The sequence below is a fragment of the Enhydra lutris genome, unplaced genomic scaffold (assembly GCF_002288905.1).
Source record: "Enhydra lutris kenyoni isolate GAN:26980312 unplaced genomic scaffold, ASM228890v2 scaffoldscaffold10, whole genome shotgun sequence".
Classification (NCBI taxonomy): domain Eukaryota; kingdom Metazoa; phylum Chordata; class Mammalia; order Carnivora; family Mustelidae; genus Enhydra; species Enhydra lutris.
This window is the reverse complement of record NW_019154094.1, coordinates 19,452,020-19,473,860: the sequence shown is the minus strand read 5'-3', so window position 1 is coordinate 19,473,860 and position 21,841 is coordinate 19,452,020. Positions and strand designations below refer to the sequence as shown.

The window sequence follows — 21,841 nt, the reverse complement described above, 5'->3', positions numbered from 1 at the left end:
GCAAGTAACTGCTATTCTTCTTGAAGTAGTAAATATTCTTGATACTATCAGACATAAAGGTAGAGTAAAAATTATCTTCACAATTCAAAGTGTTAGTCAAGGAAGGTTTGTTGGGGATTTTTTTAATGATTAAAAAAAAATGAAATTTGAACTTCTGGACCAGTAACTTTAAAGACCTGAAAATTGGTGAAGGATTAATAGTTGTGAATAATAACCTGGAATATTTTATGTAGATGTGTTTTTTTTTTCTCTAAGTAGTTATTTGCTGTCCCAAACTGTGCTATTGGTTAGTCACTGTGATTGTGGTCTGTTCAATTCATGGTAAATAGTATGTGCCTTTTAGAGTATGTAGAGGTATTTGAAAGTGCCAGCTAAAACGTAAACTAAATTACAGTACTTTGAAAGCACACACATTTTATTAGCTGATTTGTAAACAGAATGTGGATGCTATGACAGATTAACAGAATGGCCAGCACAAAATGAAGGGTGAAAAGAGCTTGGGGATGTGCTTTTATGGGCTAGAAAGAATGAGTCTCCCTATACTTCCTACCAGGTGAAGAGAAAGTACAAGCTTTTATCTGACCGCTAGTGAAGAAGCAGAGATTCATTTTCCTTTTTGGATTTTTTCCCAAGTCAAAGATGATCTTTTTGTAATTGACTTAGATAAATAGATATAGTTTGCTCAACTTTCTGTACTCTTAAATGTGTTCCTTCAGTACATACACACACATACATAAACACATACACACACGTATACACATGCATACACCCATACACACGCATGCACATATAGCCTTTCCCTCAAATAATTGTTATACTCAAATACTTCTGTTCTTCCATTTTTCAAAAGTTGTGACTACAGGCACTTGATTATAGGTAAAATGAGAAATACACTGTAAAGCTTACTTTAAGAAAAATTAGCATTCAAAATATTAAAGAAAAATGGCAATCTGGCAAGAAAATGCTACTAATATATTGAGCTTGCTAAAAATAGATTAAAAATATTCTCTATTCTTTAGATTTTCTTATTTCAGAATATGGACCTATAAAATAAAACAGAGATGCAGTCCTTTGGGCTCAATACAACTGAAGCTACCTGAGATAAAGGGTCAGATGGCCAAGTCTTATTGCTGCTTTTCTTTAGTAGGATGGCCACCCATCTCTGCACAGAGAGACAGGGCAGCTCCATCTCTGTTTCCATTAAGCCAGATACATTTATGATTACAGTCTCAGTGTATTTGTGGAAAATGTTGTCGCACGGCTTCTAATCACAGCTGAAGATCATCGGCCTGTCAGAACAGGCTCAAGCCAGAGACCATAACCCTCTCGTGAGTGTCCCATCAGGACATGTCATAGGACCATTGCTGGGCAGGTTGGTCACAACTCTCCTTATAGCCTGAATAAGAGTTTTTGGTCCTAACTGTTGGACAACATTTCTACCAGCCTTTTAGAGTTGGCTCCTTATTAGTCAAGTCATTGCTTCCATTCAGTGTGGAAGCAAACTTAGAAAGCACGCAATCCAAAGCTTCCCCGGACTAGTACCAAGTACCCATTCCATGTCGCCCTCTCCTTCTCTCAGTCTCCACTTAAACACCTCCAGGAACAGGGAATCCATGCTTCACGGTTGCCCATTTCAGGTTAGGATGGCTCTGAATGGTTGCACTAAACACTGTTCTTGGTATGTGCACCCAAAAAACCTGTTTCTCATTTCTCAAAATGCACTCTATGTCTGCCTGAGGTATACACATGAAAAGTATTTTTTAAGTAACTTCAGTTCTCCAGATTGTCAAGGATATCAATGTCTTAAGGATAATAAATCGTCAGACTGACCAAAGACATCTTAGCAACATGTAGGTGACCTGGTATGAAATACAAAAGTGCGAGACCCAGAGGAGTCTGTACTCCTGATTCTGCCATTAACTTGCTGGGTGACCTTGAGCAAGTCAGATGACTTCCCCAAGCCTCAGTACCCTCCTTTGTAAGACAAATGTTTTGAATACTCAAGACTTTTTCAACACTAGCATTCTAGAAAATGTGATTTTCCATATTCACCCCCTGACATTTGATCACCACTGCCTCCCTAGCACCTGGAAGAGGGCCTGGGACAGGTACTCAATAAGTATTTATTGACTGACATTGATTAAGGAACCATACAGCCTGAAAATTGTAAGGATACAATAGAAAAACTATGGGGAGAAGAAAAAGGAAAATATATAATCCCCTGGTTGGGGATTCAATCTGGCTGGGTCTGAACAACATACACAGAAGAAAAATGACTTTAAATATTTACCAATGTACAAGTAACATAACAAAGAGTGATGAGAGCATAGAGTAGAAGGGAATCAGTCTTCCCTGAGTAGTCAAAAAGGAAATAGCTTGGAGAGTAAGATTTCCAAAGGGGAAGGGTGTTTGGAAAGAGCATGAGCGAACATAGAAACATGGGGGAAAGTGAGGTATGTGATAGAAACAGTGAATGTTTGAATTTGACCAGCATAGATGAGGAAGGAAGTAAGCCGTAGGTTGGAAAGTTTATTGGGAGGTTCTAAAAGCCCATGAAGTTCAGAACTTTATTATCTAGGTCATACTTTTCAAATAGGGGCTTTTCAGCTCCCAGGCTGGTAAAAATTTGTTCTTGGCAGGGCAGAGGGACAAAAAAAAAAAATGTTTACTCTTGTCATATATATGTATAAAGTATAGGTCTACCTAAGTACATAAACAGATCTACAGCATATTAGTGGTATTAATTCTCATGGGGAAGGCAGTTGGGGGCCTGGTAGTGCTAATGAATAAAAGGTTGGAAAACACCACTCTGAACTATAGAAAGATCGCAGAGAGTGCTCGCCTCCCCAGCCTAGGGATTAGACCTAAGGATAAGCGCATGGAAAGCCTTTAGGGTCCAGAGCACCAAAAGAAGACAAGATGTACTATGTACATTCATGAAACAAATGGCTTATAAAGTGGGAGTCATTCTGAGTCTCAAATCTATCCCCATCCAGAAGTCTTTGAGAGATGACCCAACCACATCCTCTCTGCATGGAGATACAATCTTGATTAGAATTTATTTCAGAAGTTAGGGATGTCTCTAGTTGTTTCATCCATCGAAATGAGGCATGCACGTTCATGACATTCATCCATGTGAGAGAGAGAGCAGATGAGAATTTTGTAATCTAGTGCTCTAGGGACAGGCATTTGACCGGAATAGGAGCTATCCCTTTTTAGCAGAGTTCCCACAGTGAGTAAGTCTAATTTTTTTAGGTCTATTTGTTTTTTAGTAATCTCTCCACCCAACATGGGGCTCAGACCCACCATCCCAAGATCGAGATCACACACTCCTCTGCTTCAGCCAGGCAGGTGTCCCAGAATGAGTCTAATTTTTAACATATATCAGTTGTTAGGATTGCAATTCACACTTCTGATACTATCCACAGATATCCCATTATGATTCTCACAGAGAAGCATGTGATGGGCTTGTTTTTAGGTAGTTGCTAAAGGGCCCTCTAAAATAATAATTTGTTATAGCCATCAGCAGCTCCTGGAGTCTGATCTGACCTGAGTGCTACTAGAAAATTCTCCCTTTTCACATGTATATTATGCTTGGGAATTGCCTCTTTGACTATTAATATAAGTTATTAATATCCAAATAAAATATTAGTAACATTAATAGTATACTCTATTATTTTGCTAAACAGAAATATCAAGCATGTTTCAGTCTTTTAAACATAGAGCATTATAGTATGTCACATGAAGGAAATGTTTCTACATGAATCCAGCACAGTAGTCCAGCCAAAATGTCATATTTTACAAATACAGTATGTTTTTATTAATATAAGTATTTTTCAAATTTGCATATGCAAAACAAAGCTCTTCTCTAATTTGTGTACCCACCATCCGCTAATATGTTGAATTTAAGTTGCTTTTGCATACATCTGTATGTTATTCATTCCTAGCTACTTTTAATTTGATTAGAATTGACATTTTAACTTGTCAGGCCGCCATCTCTAAAGATCTCCTAATTCCTTGATCATTATTCAGTGCGTGTATCATCTAATGATCACATTTGCTTATGTAGGCTTACACATGTCTTCATGGAAATCACCAGCGGTTTTGTTACATGGCAGTGTTTAAGTCGGAGAGCCACCTGGGACAGACTTCAGAGGCAGCTTCTCCAGTTAAACAGAGAAACATTGAAGAAAAAGTTCCATTGTTCCTTCTGCTTCATAGTCCTGTTTAGCTTATCTCTTGACCATTCCCAAAAGAGCACCCTCTCATCCCAAGAAGAGAAGTATAACTGGCTTTCCCAAAACATGAGGTGTAAAGAACAAACCTGTGTGACACCTGTTTCCCTTAAGGAAAAGAATGCTAGGTTGGCAATTTTGCATTCTAGGTTTTTCCATGTATATTGCCATTGTGAAAGAGTACCTTGTTTCTGGAGGGAAGCAGGGGTCCAGACTCTCTGTAGGTTCCAGGATTTCTGACTTCTCAGGAGGCTTGCCCTGCTAAGCAAGCCCAGAGGCAGCTCCAGCCCTTGCAAGAGTTCTGTTAGTCAAACACAGCTTGCCCGGGGCAGAGCTGCTTTGGCAAAACTTGCTCTTCTGCAAGATCCAAAAAGAAACCCTCAACTCCTCTGCCAAAGTTCTGTCAACTCCACTTAAACAGGAAGGCTCCTCTCAGATTCAGAGTTAGGCTGGGCTCTACCGTGCCAGTGACTTTGGCTGGATGGAACACCCTTAAAATGCCACTACAGAGACACACGGTGCCAGCTTGTGGAGCAGTAAATGTCACAGTCCCTCCACAGAGATCTGCTCGATTCGAGTTGGGGTTTTTGTTTTGTTTTATTTTCTCTCTTTATTCATAAAGTTATCCATCTCTCCATCACATCAGTTGATCCATCTTCATTCAAAAACCAAAAGCTAGTGCAGGTCACATTTTTTAACTTTTTATTAATTTTAGCCTTTTACAGAAAAAACGTGCTGCTTGGTTAACTTTCACAGACTGAACACTCCCTTGTAACAATCACACAGATAAAGAGATGGAACTTCCCCAGCACCTCTACAACCTTGCCTTCTTTCTCCCAGTCTCTATCTCACTTCCAAGGGTGGCCGACTACTTTAACACAAGGCCCCATTTGAAATCCACTTGTGCTCCAAGAATTTAGAATTAGAGAGGAGTTTGGGATTCTTTTCTTTACCAAGGTATCTTTTTGCACGTGTAAACATTTCTCTGTTTTAGTTGGACTTAGTTTGGGGGAGGACGTGTTTTTAAGCATTTTATACAATTATTAAAAGCTAACCGTTCTTCTTGATACAATTCCCTCATCTTTGCCATCAACTACGACACCCTGTTACACACACCTGTCTTCAGGAGTGACAGTTGGAAAGTATGCATTCAAGTGGGGGAACTTCCCACCATGCCTTGTATCTAATATCTGACTTGAGAAAAGTGCCTCCATCAAAAATAATTTATGACTAAAAGAAAATGAAAGTGCGCCACCGTTGCTATCAATCCCAGCTATTTCCCTAGCAGCCCAGCTGCACTGATGCCAAGAATTCCTTGAACTTCAAGTTCTTAGCATCACACAAGTTCTAGACTCTCATGGCAGTGGATTTGGAAACCAAAAGCCCCTCACCAAGGCATTTAAATAATGTGATCATTGTGTATAGGTGTCTTTGAGTTTCCACACTTTTAAGTCACTCTGTGGTTATTTTTTCTCCATTCATTTTTTTTCATTTCTCTCTGAATACTGAACCGCACCACAGCTCCCCATCCGTAAGCTGTTTTCCAAAGTGTGTTGCTTGAGTTTTCGCTGTCGTCTTGCTGTGGACTTAGCCAATTTATTTACAATTGTCGTGTGCTTCTGCCACATCTGCATTGTCACTGTGATGGTATTTTTTTTCTTTCTGTCTGTTTCTTCCACAGGAGTTTAACCAGTAACCTACCCAATGTGAACCTACCCAATGTGAACCTTCCCAAAGTACCAAATCTACCAGTTAACATCCCTCTAGGCATCCCACAAATGCCTACTTTTTCGGCACCGTCATGGATGGCTGCTATGTATGATGCTGAGTGTGTATTCAGTTCACATTAGATCTAATTTAAATTTAAGTGATCTTGGCATGGATATGTATTGTTTATTTCTATACATCCTATATAACAGAGATGGAGATGGATAATTAGACATATTTTGCTGATCATACAGAGACAATATTGTTTATTTCTGGCATGCAGCGTGTTTGTAAGACGTTTGCTATATATACAGCACTAACAATTTGTCTTACGCCCACTGAACGCTTGAGGACTATGTTTCACTTCCTGAATTCTTTTGCAAAAGGAGGCTGCCCATGTTTTGTTTTTTGTTGCTGCTTTTCTTTTCTTTTCTTTTTTTAATTCAGGTGCCATGACTCTATGAGTTCTTCATTCAAAAGTAGCCCCAAGAAACCTCTTTGATGGGCTGTCCAGGCCTCTCTGGCCTGATCCAAATATAAGAGGGAAGCACACTTACCTAGAAGTTGGGGTTTTCTTTAAATATAAAATTCCTAGAGACTGTTTAAACCATAAAGCATATTTCTGGTGTCAGCAAATGGCAGGATATAGTAACAGTATGTTCAGGGCTAAATGAAAACTCCTGAATGGATCAAGCCTCAGTAATGTCTGTGTTATGTAAAGATACTTTTCAAGGTCATCATGCAATATGGAGCATTGGGATCTAGGTAGCAAGAAGATATCTAAATTTTGAAAATGCAGAAGTCAAACAACAAATAATTAAGTTTTGTGGTAGCCATATCATCTGTGGTCTGAGGATAGGGCCATTCTTTACATTCATCCATACAAATGCCAGGAATGCACAGGGTTTGTGTTTCTGGGAGTCCTGGCCAACCCTTTAAAGACAGCATCTCTGGGGTTGAGGTTGAGCCACCACTTCTAGCTTAGGAAGTGAACCTGCTCTCTATTTCCCTTAGCAAGAAGAAGATCCAGTACCCCTAAATTCTATCTCAGGGAAATTAAATTAAAACCATGTGCATGATTTAATAAGTGAAATAGGTTTTAGTGATTCTATACCCTCCTTTGATCCTTTTCTTAGACCACAGCTAATTATAGGCCAGATAAGCTTTTTCTTGAAAGAATAAATTGGCACATTTTCAAAGAGAAGTGTTATTATCAAAGGAATAAAAAATGATCTGAAGCTAGCAGTGATGTTTTGAAATCTCAAAATCACATTCATCAAGACGGCCCTCATAATTTTTATTTCTGCAGTGATCCAGGTAGAAAACAGGGCGTTAAATGACTGCTCTACTTGGCTGCTGCGAAGTTGCCTAACATTTTTAAAAACCTCTATTCGTTCACAAGTGCATGATGAAATCATATAGTCAATGTGTCCGATTCTCTTTTAAAGACAAATTTAAAAACCTCCAAAAATTTATAACTGAAAAAAAATTCTTCTAAAAAAAAGTAAATCATATTCATGCTAAGATGACTCTATCAAAAGTTAGATGAGGTAGTATCTGTTAAAAATTAAAATATAAACCTCTGAAAGCTTTTCTTACCTTCTTCTATGCATGCTCCGTGGCATTGTTTTTGAAAAGATATGAATCAAGACATTGTAATAAAGCAGATAATGGTCTCCATTCAATTAATTAAGGCATGAGTGGGAACACATTTTGGTAACTGCTCAGCAATCAAAATAATCTTGGTGCTATTGCCTTAACATTAACAGTTTATCTTAAAAATAAAAAGAAAATATTCTTTTCCTCATGTCAAAACTTAATAATAAGCTCTTCAAAGAAAAAAAAAAAAACCCTAGAAGAATTTTTTGAAACTCTGAAACCAGATGGGTGTCAAAATGTTGTTGTAATAAATACCAATTATTGCATTCATATGTACTTAATGATTTAAAACATACAATCATGCAGTTCCAAAACGGGGTTTAGACTAGACAAAGTTGGGGTTTCTTTTTCCCAAGCATAGGATGGAGGTAGGGGGAAGGCCGAACTTTCACAGAGAAACAATGCATTCCCCCGCTTTTGAATAGTGCTTATGGCAGGATCTGAATAGAAGGTGTAGATCCTCAATCGCCCACCAGGAAATGCCTGATTCTATATCTTTTCATAATTCCAGTTTCCTCCTTTGCCACCTTTCATTTTTAAGGATGTGTTTCCATGTTTCCTGCTCCTTCGTGTCAGATACATCTACATACTGACCTCAGGCTGGTCTGTCCTTGGAAACATTACCCTGTTGGTCCAGGCCATAGGCTCCCTCTCGGCATGTTGGGAGTTTGCCCCCTCCCCACCCCACAGTAGCTGTGTATGCATTTATGCACTAGCTATATTTCTCTCTGAAGCATTAATTCAATGCAGCTGGCATCTGTCACAATAGAAACACCCACTCTCATCTGTTTCTATAGACGATGTCAGAACAAGTGGTAATGCATGGTGTGTTGGACATTTTATAAATTACTGTGTTAGCATTAGTGGTATGCGAGGAAGGGGGGTGGGTGGCCACCCCTCAGAGCTCCAAATGGAACTGTTAACCAAAGAGAAAGCCAGCCAGAGAAGGACAAGAGGGTGAGAGATGGAGCATTTCCCACACACAGGCTTTCCATGGATGCCCCAGGTAAAAGTTTCCTAGACGTCATTGTACAGAAAGGAATCAAGACCAATTTCTCCATCTGTACAGGGGACCGGGTAAGGTGGTGCAATGGTAAAAGAGCTCAGGTTTTGAGCCCTAAAGCTTTGCAGATATCCCTTGTCGGCGCATCACTCCCCACCCCCGCAACTCACCTCGTCCTGGGGCTGCCTATGCAACAGGCTGGTCTATGATAATTGGAGTGAGAACCAAACTGAACAAGAATCTTGGACTCAAGGTATCCAGGTGTACTCGTCTTGATTTGAGTCACCCCAGTTTCTTTCCAGCTCTTCAAGAGAGAAAGCAGGTCCTCGCTCACCACTTTGTTAGCACTGTCCTTTTAAAACTGAAAGTCTTGTGCAATCTCCAAGAGACCTCCGCTCTGGAGGGGAGCTGGGGAAATGCATGAAACCCTGAATTTTAATAACTGCATGGTGCCATGTAGTTATTATCCGTTGGAACTTACTTCTCCCTCTGGTTCGTGGCCTTCATCTGAATCATCACATGTGTTAATGTGGTTATTAAAAGAAGGCTGATTTTTACCATACACCGTTCTCCTAGTCATTGTGGGGCAACACCTTTCCTCAGACTTCTCACTGGTCTGGGATAATTGGCCAAACAACACAGACTAAGTCATGTATGGTAAAACTCAAAATCGGCCGGTGGAGATGGTCCCCACCTCCACCGCCAACACGCGTCGTTTTGTATGTTGAAGCCACTGTTTGCCTTAAGCCTTCTAGAGCCTGGTTGTCTTTGTGTCAGCTTGTCCAGAACCCAAGGCCTGTGGGTGACTTTTGTTTTCTAATTTTTATCCTGCCAGTAATGGATCAGGCACTTCAGAAGATCTGTTCTGGAAACTCGATGCCCTTCAGACCTTCATTCGGGACTTGCACTGGCCCGAGGAAGAGTTTGGAAAGCACCTGGAACAACGGCTGAAGCTGATGGCAAGTGACATGATTGAATCTTGTGTAAAAAGGTGAGCCTAGGTGGCTGGATGGGCCCTGCACATCTTCCCCACTACACTCAACTCAGGGAATGGTAGGTGGCCCCTCTTTCAACTGGCCATAATTTGGATTTTTTTGGAGAAGGTGATTGCTTGTCCAAGTCAGCTAAAGTGGTGGCCACCCAAGTCTAGCTCCTGTTCACCTGCCCCACATCTGTCCCAAACCCCACATGATATGGTAGCCAGTTTTTTCACTTAGCTCCATGAGGAAAGGATCCATGTCTTTCTTGTTCTTCTCTATATCTCTGGTATCTAGTAGCACCTGACACACAATATTTACTTAGAAAATATGTGTGTAAGGTATAAGTGTGTGTGTGAGGGGATGATTAGTGGGAAAAAAGAGAAGTATAGGCAGTTCTGGAGCCAGGATATCCAGTACAGGTAGCAGGAAATGAGTGTCTCTGCAGAAATGTGAACAGGATCTCAGCAACATCATTTGTTCCATATATATGAACTGAGCATCTACTCTCTGCCCACTCTGAGTTGTCCTGCCCCAAATCTAACTAGACATCAGTGAGGGGGCAGGAGAGGTTAAATGTCCATTTGGATTTCCTACAAATTGCCTGCTTTGTCGCCATGGCATATTGGGTTGAGGTGGGAATGCTGCAGTGGAAGTTCCCAGGTAGAGTGTTCTGAGAAGGTGAAGAGAAGAAAATGAGAACAATATGCATCTATTCAACAAAGAGTATTTAGCTCCTCCTACCTGCCAGGCCCAGTGCTACATTCCTGGCATACCATGCCATGAAGAATGAGAGACTGCGTCCCTTCCCTCCTGGAGCAGAGATGGAATTCCTCTGGTTTAACATCATTATCATCACCCTGTCTATCCCCAGACACATCCAAGTTCCTTTTCCAGTTCATAACTGCTCCATTATTTTTCTTCATTCAAGACAAAAAAAGAAAGAAAGACCACAAGCAGCATGGGCCACTCCAGATCTCCAGATGTCGTATAGTTTGGTTGATGGATCAGTTGTGGGTGATGGGGGCTGGGTTTGTCTGGGAGTGATCTGAATTTTATATCTTAGAAGAAGAAAAGAAAAGGAATAGCATCAAAACTGGAAGCCAAAAGAGCAAAGAACAATGCAGGGTCAGGCAGGTGAACATCTCAGGAGGAACTGGAGAAGGAGCTATGTGCCGTGGGGAGTCTGGGTAGGTGTTTGATGGCACTTCTGGAGCCTCAAAGTCCAGGCAATCCAAATTTTTTGTGTTTAGTTCTTTTCTTTCTACTCTTAGAACCAAAGGCAGGCCTATTGTTCAAATCCAAGGTCAAAATGTTTCCTTAGAATTTTGAATTCTACCATTTCTTATATAGTCTCCATCAGTTTTAGGAAAAGCAACTCTTGTCTTGAAGCCAAACCATTCCACCAAAACTTCTTACGGGGCAGTTCCCCTGTGATGAAAAGTTCTCTCCTGATCTGTACTCAGGGCTGTGGCACATTAGGATAACACTTACCAGCTTCTGATCTATGCACACAATTGTATAAAAAGGCATATATGCCCTTCTGAGAAGACGGTCTTTCGAGTAAGGAGTAGGAAGTGGGGAGTTGATGGGGGGAAAATGGAAGATGTGGATGTGAAAGGAAGACAGTGATGCTATCTTATCCCTTACCACAAATCTCTTTGGCCAGCCACCACAAAGAGTGTGAACTCCTCACCGGCAGGGAGTATATCTTACTTGTTTTGCGCTCTTGGCCCTCCCCAGGTCCCAGTATCATGCTTGGCACATAGTAGCTCTTAAGTAACCTTTTATTAACAGAAGCTGATCAACTAACTACACAGTCACACTTGATATCAGAGGCTTAAATTTCTTGATGACCCTTCCAATTACAGCCCTAGACAAAAGCAGACAACTGCAAATATAAGTGCAAATATCATCCCCCAACCTCCAGATGCAGAGGGCAAAGCATGAAAATGTCCTTGGGTGTTTTAAGACACAGAATCTACATAAGTAGAGCCTAGAACAATTGCTTTCTTCTTTGTGATGTTCTAGAAGGACATCACTGTAAGGATGTTATTTCATAGATGTAAATATGCAACATCCAAAATCAATCAATCACCCTTCATTTCCAAGTTTCTGAGAAATTTACATCATTCATCTGATGGTCAAGACAGAGCCTCTAGTCTAGTCTGTATCAGATACTGTGTTCTACTGAAACATGGCCCCCTAACTCTGTCCTCAAGGACAGTCAGTTGAATTCAGTGACCTCTCCATCCCTGGCATTTTGCTCCGTGGAGCTCTCCCAGTCTTATTAATTTTACATTTGGTTTCCCCTTTTCACACCCTCCAAGGGCAATGCACAGCTCCCCTGTGAAAACAGAAGGCATTTACTTTGCTGTAGGGGAAAAATGTACCACTCCCCTTTCTCCAGTTGGGCTGGAACTAGCATGCCGGCCTTAGAAGATCAGTGCAGGGACCTGTCCAACTCAGTCCCCATCAGACCTCCTTTTCACAAAACCAGAAAAGGATGTATTTTCAGTGTAGCTTAAAATGATCATCATGATTAGAAAGCTACTTCAATGCATGAGTCTTTAGAAGCCAAGATACATTTATCTTTAACATGATCATATAATATATAGGAGTGCTTTAAGGGTTGGTTTTTGTTGTTGTTGTTTTAAGTTTTTTTCTTAAGAACTAGACTTCCAACCTTAGAAATTATACTTGGCTTCCCTGAATGCACTCAGGGTGTGTTAGCAAGCTGGCATCCTTTCCTGAGCTAACTAGCTGTGTGGTCCTCCTCTGCACTGTTAGAAAACTGCTACTAATACCTCTTGAAGCAATGCTTTCCTGGTGGCTGCATGATCTCCAGAACTTGACGGTAAACAATACTGAAAAGATGCATTGGGCGAAAGGAGCTTTCACAAAGCCACTTACAAACCAGGTGCTTTTCTTTCAAGACATGGAGTGATGTGACCCACTTCTCTAAAACCTTTTAAAATATAGCTGGTCCCCTATACAATGCCGATACCAAGGATTAAATCTCACACCTGTATTACCAGCTGGCCATGCGGGACCGGGTTTTTCCTGTGAACAGTTAGTACATTGCTGGGATCATATTGTGACCTATGTCAGAATTATGTCCCATTAAGCTTGCACCATTACACAGTTCTTGAATTGGTAAGTATATTATGCCATTTTCACTTATTAAAAGTACATACTCTGAAAAATATATAGAGATATATACTCTGATCGCAGAATAATAGACATTGCCCATAAATATAGTGGAAGTCCCCTGATACCACTCTTCCTAATTTAACTTTCCTCCCCAAAGTTACCTATCTTATTTTTTTAGTTTTTAAAGCCATGTAATAATTAGAACTTTTTTTTTTTACTTCAGTCTCTTTCAAAACCAAAAGGGGGGGAAAAAAAAACAATAAATGTCATTTAAGATTTTTTTCCCCCACCATGAGATTTTGAAGATTAGAAGCTGCTTTTTTGTTTTTTGTTTTTTTAATGAAGTGATTCAAGGTAGGCAGTTGCCAATGTGAGAGAACTTACATATGCTATAATGCTATAATTGGGTTTTTGTTAATTCATTCATTCTCCTGCAATTAGGGATCTCCATAGCATGTAAACTATAGACAGAAATACACTGAGCTACAGGTGTTCCGTGTACTGCCGAGAAAGGGAGGGTTTCCGTGGCTGTCTCCGTGAATAGGCCTTCCTTAGTTGGGAAAGTCATTTTTAAAAGAACACATGTGAAGTCATTGTCGATTGAAACTGATTACAGCCTTCAATTTTCTTTTTCACTGACCTCTCAGAAAATGTCTCCTCCACCTGCTGCCATGAATACTGAATTGGTCTTTTCCCACTTTGTTTTAATAGAACCAGGATTGCATTTGAAGTTAAGCTGCAAAAAACCAGTCGATCAACAGATTTTCGAGTCCCACAGTCAATATGCACCATGTTTAATGTTATGGTTGATGCCAAAGCTCAATCAACAAAACTTTGCAGCATGGAAATGGGCCAAGAGGTAAAAAAAAAAAAAAAAAAACAGATTTTTTTTTTTCCCCCTCCATTAATCATGTAAAAGAAAACTTTACAAATTCCTTCCATCTACACTGGTCTACTAGTTTCAGAAATATCCTTCTAACATTTGTGGGTTAAGCTACAGATTAATGTTTGGTATCTGTTTGTTAAGTAAATTTCTAAGGCATGTGCTAATGAGAATGCCAGTCACTTGGAAGTGATTCGTGGCTGGAGTTGGGGTGGCCATAAAGTTCCTTCAAGTCAAATAAGATGCAATGACCTTATCTATTAGGCTGGTATCTCCAACAGATCTCTTTTCCAGAGTGCAAGTCATTTTCATATTTGAAGTGCATTTTATCACTTGGAACATCTGGACCACAGGAGGGTTCTCTTTCTTTCATCAAGCAACTCCAGGATGTAAAATGTTGTATCACTCTGCTACCCCATCCCCAGGGGTAAAAACCAGCAGGTTCTGAATTTTTAAGAAATCACAGACTTTTTGATTTCCTTAGATTGAGTCGATTATGAATCTTCCCTGACCAAAAGGTTAGTCCTTTGCTAAGTTTCCAATTCCAAAGTGGTATTTAAAATGTAAAGGAGAAAGAAGCAGCAACTCGGGCTTGATTAAAGACTATCATGATCATTTTTCTCCAATGGCCTCAAGCCAGCTAGATATTCATATACCAATTTAGAATTAATTCAGAAACATTTCTGGCAACTCTCGTGTTGTTGCCAATTGGCATAAATTGCTCCTAAATCAGATCTTTCGATACCAGCCGTACATGCTCAGAATTCTTACTAAATTATATTTGCTCCTTATTCGTTATTTATTTTCTCTTATCGGCACCTTCCATTTTTAAATGTGGGTTGGTGGTATTCTCTTCCTGGCAACATCATCTCCAACCTTCTTTCCCTACTAATCTGCTTCCTCAGACACCCATGTTAGTGTTTGCTCCAGACTGACTTTCTTTGGAGGGACATTTGCTCAGGGGATATGTTCTAGGCACTAGGGGCAAATGTCAGGGGCCCTTGGTTCTCTTTCATGACTCCATGTGCTGCATGTGAGTGACTTAGAGCATGGTTCTGAAGATTTCAGTGAGCATCAGACTCATCTAGAGAGCTTCTCAAAACCCAGATGGTTGGGTCTCACCCCAAGGGTTCTGAGAGGTCTGGGGTGTGGTCCAAGAATTTGCATTTCTAACCAATTCCCTGGTGATGCTGATGCTGCCAACTGGTCTGAAGACCACAGTTTGAGAATCATTGGTGTGGAGGCCCAGTATCCAAAAAGGAGTTAAAATTAGGGCTCATGCCTGAAGGACAGGTTGGATGTTCAGCCGCCAGGGTTCTTACCCCAGCTGTGTTGCAAATGAGCTGGGCCTTAGTTTTCTCATCTATAAAATGATAGCCCTATTCTTTTTTTTTTTTTTTAAGATTTTATTTGTCCATAGAGAGAGAGTGAGAGAGCGCATGAGAGGGGAGAAGGTCAGAGGGAGAAGCAGACTCTCCATGGAGCTGGAAGCCCAATGCGGGACTCTATCCCAGGACTCCGGGATCATGACCTGAGCCGAAGGCAGTCACCTAACCAACTGAGCCACCCAGGTGCCCCTAATAGCCCTATTCTAATTTAATTCACACTCTTTTGAGCTGCAATGTCAGTTCTTCAAACCTTACCAAGAAGGGCCAGCATGTGAAATAAAATGAGAGCTGCTCTGGATAAAATAAAATGAGAGCTGCTCTAGATAGAGTGAAGGACAGGGGATCTAGAAGCCCTGTGCTCAAGCTACCATGTTCCTTTCCACCTCTCCATTTCTTCACTGCCTACCTGAAGTCTCTCAGGCTTCACAGAGCCCACTTGAAAAACTGCTTTTGGTGAACTCTAACGTTCATTAAGATCCCTTAGAATTCAGACTTTCCAAAATTCTCTCTCTCCTGAAATTTTCTCCCCTTGAGCTCTTTTTTAAAAAATTGAGATGTCATTCACATGCCATAAAATTCACTCTTTTAAAATATACAATTCAGTAGTTTTTAGTATATTCACAAAGCTGTGCAACCATCACCACAATCAATTGTAAGACTCTTCCATCACCCTAAAAAGAAACCTGACCTATGAATAATAATTCCCCAACCCTCCCTCCCCCAGCCTTGGGCAACTACCACCCTACTTTCTGTCTCCAAGAACTTGCCTATTCTGAGCAGTTCATATAAATGGAATCTCATGTGGCCTTTTGTGACTGATATCTTTCATATGACACCATGTTTTTAAGATTCATGCTGTCACATGTATCAGCACTTTTTTTTTTTAAGATTTTATTTATTTATTTGAGAGAGAGACAGTGAGAGAGAGCATGAGCGAGGAGAAGGTCAGAGGGAGAAGCAGACTCCCCACGGAGCTGGGAGCCCGATGCGGGACTCGATCCCGGGACTCTGGGATCATGACCTGAGCCGAAGGCAGTCGTCCAACCAACTGAGCCACCCAGGCGTCCCTGTATCAGCACTTTGTTCCTTTTTGTACTGAATAAGATTTTATTATATGGCTATACCCATCTTATTTATCAGTTCATCAGTTGATAGACATTTGAGTTGTTTCCACTTTGTAGCTACTCCAAGTAACACTGCCATGAACATTTATGTTCATGTGGGCCTTCGTTTTCACGTGGACCTATGTTTTCAGCTCTCTTGGATATATACGTAGGTTTGAACTTGCTGGGTCATATGGTCATTCTGTGTTTAACTTTTTGAGGAACTGCCAAACTGTTTTCCAAAGTAGCTACACCATTTTATATACCCATCAGGAATGTATGAGAAATCCCATTTCGCTATGGCTTAGCCAATACTTCTAATTAATGTTTTCTTCTAGCCACCCTAGTGTTTGTACAGTACTATCTCACTGTGGTTTTGATTTGCCGTGATGTTGGCCATCTTTTTACATGTCTGTTGACCATTTGTAAATCTTCTTTGCAGATATGTCTATTTAAATCCTTTGCCCATTAAAAAATTAAATTGTCTTTTTATTAGCTGAAAGAGTTCTTTATATATTCTGGATGCTAGACCACTATCATATATATGATTTACAACTATTTTCTCCCATTCCACCAGTTGTCTTTTTCACTTTCTTGGTAGTATCCTTTAAAAACATTTTTTTAAGTTTGATGGAGTCTAGTTTATCTCTTTCCCCTTGGAGCTTCCCAAGATGTCCTTTTCAGCTGAGTTTCACAAGGCTGACCTCATTCCAGGATGAGGAAGGATTATTGCACTAGGACTGGCCTCCTTTCCCTTCAGTAGCTCTTACAGTCCCTCCTCAGACTGACTCAATTGTGGCCATATTTAAAGAACTCCCACACACCTACTCAGATGCTATGCAGTCCTTCCAAACAAGCCAAGTCATTCTGATCTTAACTTCTTTCTTTTTGAGCTGGGTTATGGGGAGAGTAGTGGGAGTTGGGTTGCAAGGGTTTCTGTCACAGGCCCCACTGAAAATTTGATGAAATTTGGAGAACCAATGCCCAGGGGAAAAAATACTTACCCATAATTTTGCATTTCAGGCAACCTATGGACCTTGTTAAGCCAAAGGGTAGCCCCTGGTTGGAGATATATGATGAAAAATAGCAAGTTGATTTTGTCAAAAGGGGATCCTGCTCTTATCTTTACCACTAATCACTTCTGTGCTACAATAGAATAACCTTGGCTTAAACTTGGGATCGTGTTTTTCTGAAGAACATGTTGTCTAGTGCCTTAGAAGTACATCTTATGGAGGCTATACCTTAGCTGCCAAACTCTGTGACCTTGAGCAAGTCCTTACTCATACAACCTTCCTGTCATCATTTGTCACATGAGAGATACAGCATTGCAACACACAACCTTTGAGAAATACGGAGCTTGTTGAAACTGTGGATAAAGCTCCCTCATTTCTGGATGTCAGATTAGAATGTTATCTTGGATATGCCCAAACAGTAACATTTTTGAGGGTAAGCAGCAATGCCTACCTCTTTCTGTACAGTGTTCTATTTGATAAAGTAGAAAACATGTCATGTATCTCTTACAAATAATTCAACATTCTTCTTTTTTTAAAAAGACTTTATTTATTGATTTATTTGTTACAGAGAGAGAGAGAGTACATGCACAAGCAGGCAGAGTGGCAGACAGAGGCAGAGAGAGAAGCAGGCTCCCCGCTGAGCAAGGAGCCTGATCCAGGACTCGATCTCAGGACCCCTGGGATCATGACCTGAGCCAAAGGTAGTGGCTTAACCGACTGAGCCACCCAGGCATCCCTCAACATTCTTCTTTTTTTAATTTAAACAATAACTAAAGCTGGTAAACATTTCCCATTTTTCCACACTTCCCACACCCCTCCTCTCAGACCAAATGATTGTTATTAAGGACCCATCCAGTACTGTGTTCTAGTCTGTGGCTGTTATCCTGAGACTGCCAGTTTCTCAAGCTATGCTAGAGAGACCTGCTATGCCATTTCTCCTTAGTATCATTGAATCAAAGACACCTATGTGAACAGCTCATGGAAATAGAGGCCTCTGATGACCTTCGAATACCAAGTGACAGAGAATAGTCAGTCAGAATGAAACCAGACATCATTTTCTAGAAATATGTACTTCCTTTCAGGGACCTTGCTGGCTCCGACCTTGAGTGGAACTTCAATGGGAAGTCTCATGTGAAGGGTCTCTCAGTAATTTTTCTCATTTTGAAGAATGGGGATATTCATCTCCAAAGTCAACTGAATTGTAAAAATGAGATTGGCCAAGGATGACTAGAAATTGGGAGAATAGGTAGCAGTTCAATGTTTTTGTATAGTTTTTACTTTGTGAGCATGGATATTAAGCTCATGTGTAGATCTAGCTATAGTACCTGCTTCTACCTGGATTCCAACTCCCTCAGTGTTTTAGAGTAGTGACTGGCCAGGTGACACAGTGTTCTCCCATCTCAAGATCACTTCCTAAATTTCATCACCAGGGTAAATTTTCATCTAAATGCAGCTGTTGAAGCATTTGTTAACCATACTTTTCCATCTTAAATATTTATTTTTTCATTAAAATTTGCAAAGCACCAATAGAGAGGAAATTGTGTATTAAATAGTTTCTCACTTGGTCTAGTGTGTTTTCATCTCATATCCAAGGTCAGATGGTCTTAACAGAAAGACAACATACACACAATCTGTTCCATGACACGGCAAAATGTGCAGTACAGGAAGTCAAGTGGAATGATTTTTACAAAGTGATTGTGAATTTGCAGGAGCTCAGCTCATCAGAAGCAGAAGTAAATGCCCCAAACTCTCCATAGTATTAAAGATTAGCAGTTCCCTTGCTATTATCATGGTCTAGTGCCCCGGAATGTAATTTATGGGCATTACTACTACTACTACTACTACTACTACTACTACTACTACTACTAGGGTCAAGCCAATCCAATGACACCCGGAGAGTGAACTAGAAAATGCAAATACAGGAAGGATCCCTCTTTGCACCCATATTGAGATGCAGATGGAACTGGATAGTCTGTCTGACTGCAAGAGACTTGTGACAAGATTATCTTATTGGGGGATGGTACCTGAAAGATGTCCTGGTAGTGATTATAGCCCTTCATGGAACTTCACATGTGCATGGAATAAATAATCTCCCCAGAAAAATCAGAACGAAGGCGGAGTGCTCACTATTGCCCCAGAAAAGCTAAAGTTAATCAAATGAGTCTCAGGAGACTCTGGTAAAAGAAATTCATGCATTTTGCACTTCCTCACATAGGAATGGGGGGACTGCTTTGATGTATATTGCTTTAATGCATGATAAGCACAGAGGACGTTACCCTACTGTACTCTTACCAAAATAAGTCTTAATTAATTCAGATTGTAATTTATATACAACAGAATATATATATATATATATATGTTTTACATAAGTGTAGAAAAATGTAAACACACATATAACCACTATGCTAACCAATTAATGATAATAGTAGTAATACTGCTATATACTGCTTCTCAGTTTCTAAACCATATTTCCATGTGTTGTTTCACTACTGTGTTAGGTGAATAGGATTCCCGTATTCACAGGGGTCATTTTTAGCCTCAATGAGGAAATGAGGAAATAGACCAACAGAGATTGACATGTTCAAGTTTCTTCTGGAAGGAAAAGGCAGAATAATCATAGCAAAATGACTTTTTATGACAGAAAAAAAGAAATGAGAACAGGAGTGGAGATGATTATATTTGTTTAGAATGAAAAGAAGAGACAGTGGGACTCTCTGTGGGGTGGTCATGGCCACATTTGGCATGGAATACTGAAGGTGGGAAGAGGTTCCCATCAACCCACCACATCTCCATATCCTTCAGTTTGGACTTCTTCCAGAATGAAAGGTTTGAGGTTCCCCCCACTTGAGAAGAAAATGCTTATTTGATTTTCAAGAAAGAATAGCATTACTAACACCCCAGACCAAGAGCCTGTGTCTTTCTTGGTGCATGGAAAACAACAGCTCTTGGCTCTGCTTGCCCTTTCAGCCAGGTTCTTCAAGAGCATGTTTCTATTCTCAGGGATGTTCTTTGCTTAGGTTAGAAGCACCTTGTTTAATATTTCAGATTGTATTATTTAGCCTACAACTTGCTTTTCTAAGTTAGTTGACTCTCATAATTAATTCAATAAATGTGAATCATTTATAGTAATCCAAAGAAAATCAAGCAGAGTGAGGCAGTCACATGAGGAGGAAAGTAAGCATGTAATACTGGATCTTATCTCAAGACCTAAAAATGAATTTGGAGCCCTGTCAATATTCCTGAATTCTTTTGCTCTGACATCTTTCTTTGTGTTTCTAGCACAGAATTCTGCAGATAGTTTTGCATTTAGCTTCAGGTTTATGCCACTTACTAGTAAATCCCTTCGAGGAGTTAGCAGTAGAGCCAATGTGGGTTCTGATTCATCAGGGCTACACAACATGGACCATTTGCTTTATTGTTTTTCCTCTAATCAACTGAAAGGGAACTAAAATTGGAGGACCGAGCATTAAGACCATACCTCCTTACCCTTAGCTTCTGCTTTATGAACTTGAACAAATAATATTTGAATTGCAATTACAGTTGACAAGATGTTTTCACAAGCAAGGATCCTCGCTTGATCCTCACAATGGATCTGTGAGTCTGAGAACAGGACCACCAGGAAATGGTTCTTAAGTAATAATAATAAGAAGAAGAAGTAATAATAATAATAATAGAAGAACAAACCCACTAAATATCTTTAAACAGGGTTTGCTTCATATTCTTTCCAAAAGCAGTGTTTGTACTGGCTTCCCTTTCCACCCCACCATTGGTCCTGAGTGATTAGTAGTAGTATTCTGTTTTTTTACAGATGAGGAAACTAAACTATATTTTCTTAGGTGACATGACTTCCTGACTTTGCACCGGGACTTTATTCAGGTCTTACAACTACAGAGGAAATTCCCCTGTGGCTTTTACTGAATTAACTTAAATCACATCCCTTCACTTGCTTTCATTAATTCTGATTGCCAGTTATCAGAATATCAAACCACATTCCCATGGCTTATTATTTCTGTACGTTTTCCTAGCTTTTTGAATGGTTTGTTTAATTTCAATTTTCTCATGTGTCCTTTTGTCCTAATTTTTATTTGCACTGTTCCTTTTCTTTTTCTGTTCCTAATTAATCATCCTTCTGAAAGTTTGCTAAAGAGTGGGTAAGTGCATTTTCCTTTCCAAATAACAATGTTTTGCATTGTTATTTTTTATTAAGGAATATGGAATAATTCAAATGGATACTAAAATGATCTAATAAATGTCAAGGAACTGGCATACAGTATTTTCTGTTGAAATCGCTTTTCCTCTTTTCCTGGCATTTACAGCAGATTTTTGTTTGTGTGGGGGTTTGTTTTTGCATTACTATTTAAATTTAATTGACAGCGGATGTTAGAGAAATTGAAAAACTTAACAGGAGTCTGAGTGGAGGCTCTAAACCTGGATTTGCTTTTCCATGAATAGAGAAAATGAATGGCTGCCACAAGGGTTCAGAAAATGGCACTTTGCCTCGGCACTCAGTCAACATCTAGATATAGAATGAGTGGGCTCTGGGGCATAAACCCAAAGTATCAGAGGGTTTCAGAACAGTTTTTGCAAAATCAGTCCCAATGTCTTGGTCAAATTCTGAACCACATCCCCCAGCAGTTTTCCAAAGAGAACTTTTCATCCCCTGTATTAAATTATTGTGATATCTTGTTTTGTAAGTTCCAGACCAACACACCGTTAGGCC

General features: G+C 40.0%; 1 protein-coding gene across 4 annotated transcripts in view; it reads left to right on the top strand.

The window, feature by feature from the left end:
• Positions 1 to 21,841, top strand: part of LOC111144071 (calcium dependent secretion activator) — a 469,442-nt gene that overhangs the window by 376,717 nt on the left and 70,884 nt on the right. For 2 of the 4 annotated variants that reach the window (XM_022498166.1, XM_022498165.1), the window contains 2 exons: positions 9,440 to 9,595; positions 13,446 to 13,593. In XM_022498166.1, coding sequence (XP_022353874.1) covers positions 9,440 to 9,595; positions 13,446 to 13,593 — 304 coding nt within the window. Of the gene's footprint in view, positions 1 to 5,916; positions 6,064 to 9,439; positions 9,596 to 13,445; positions 13,594 to 21,257; positions 21,273 to 21,841 lie in introns of all 4 variants that reach the window. The other 2 variants (XM_022498167.1, XM_022498164.1) reach the window with 2 other exon arrangements.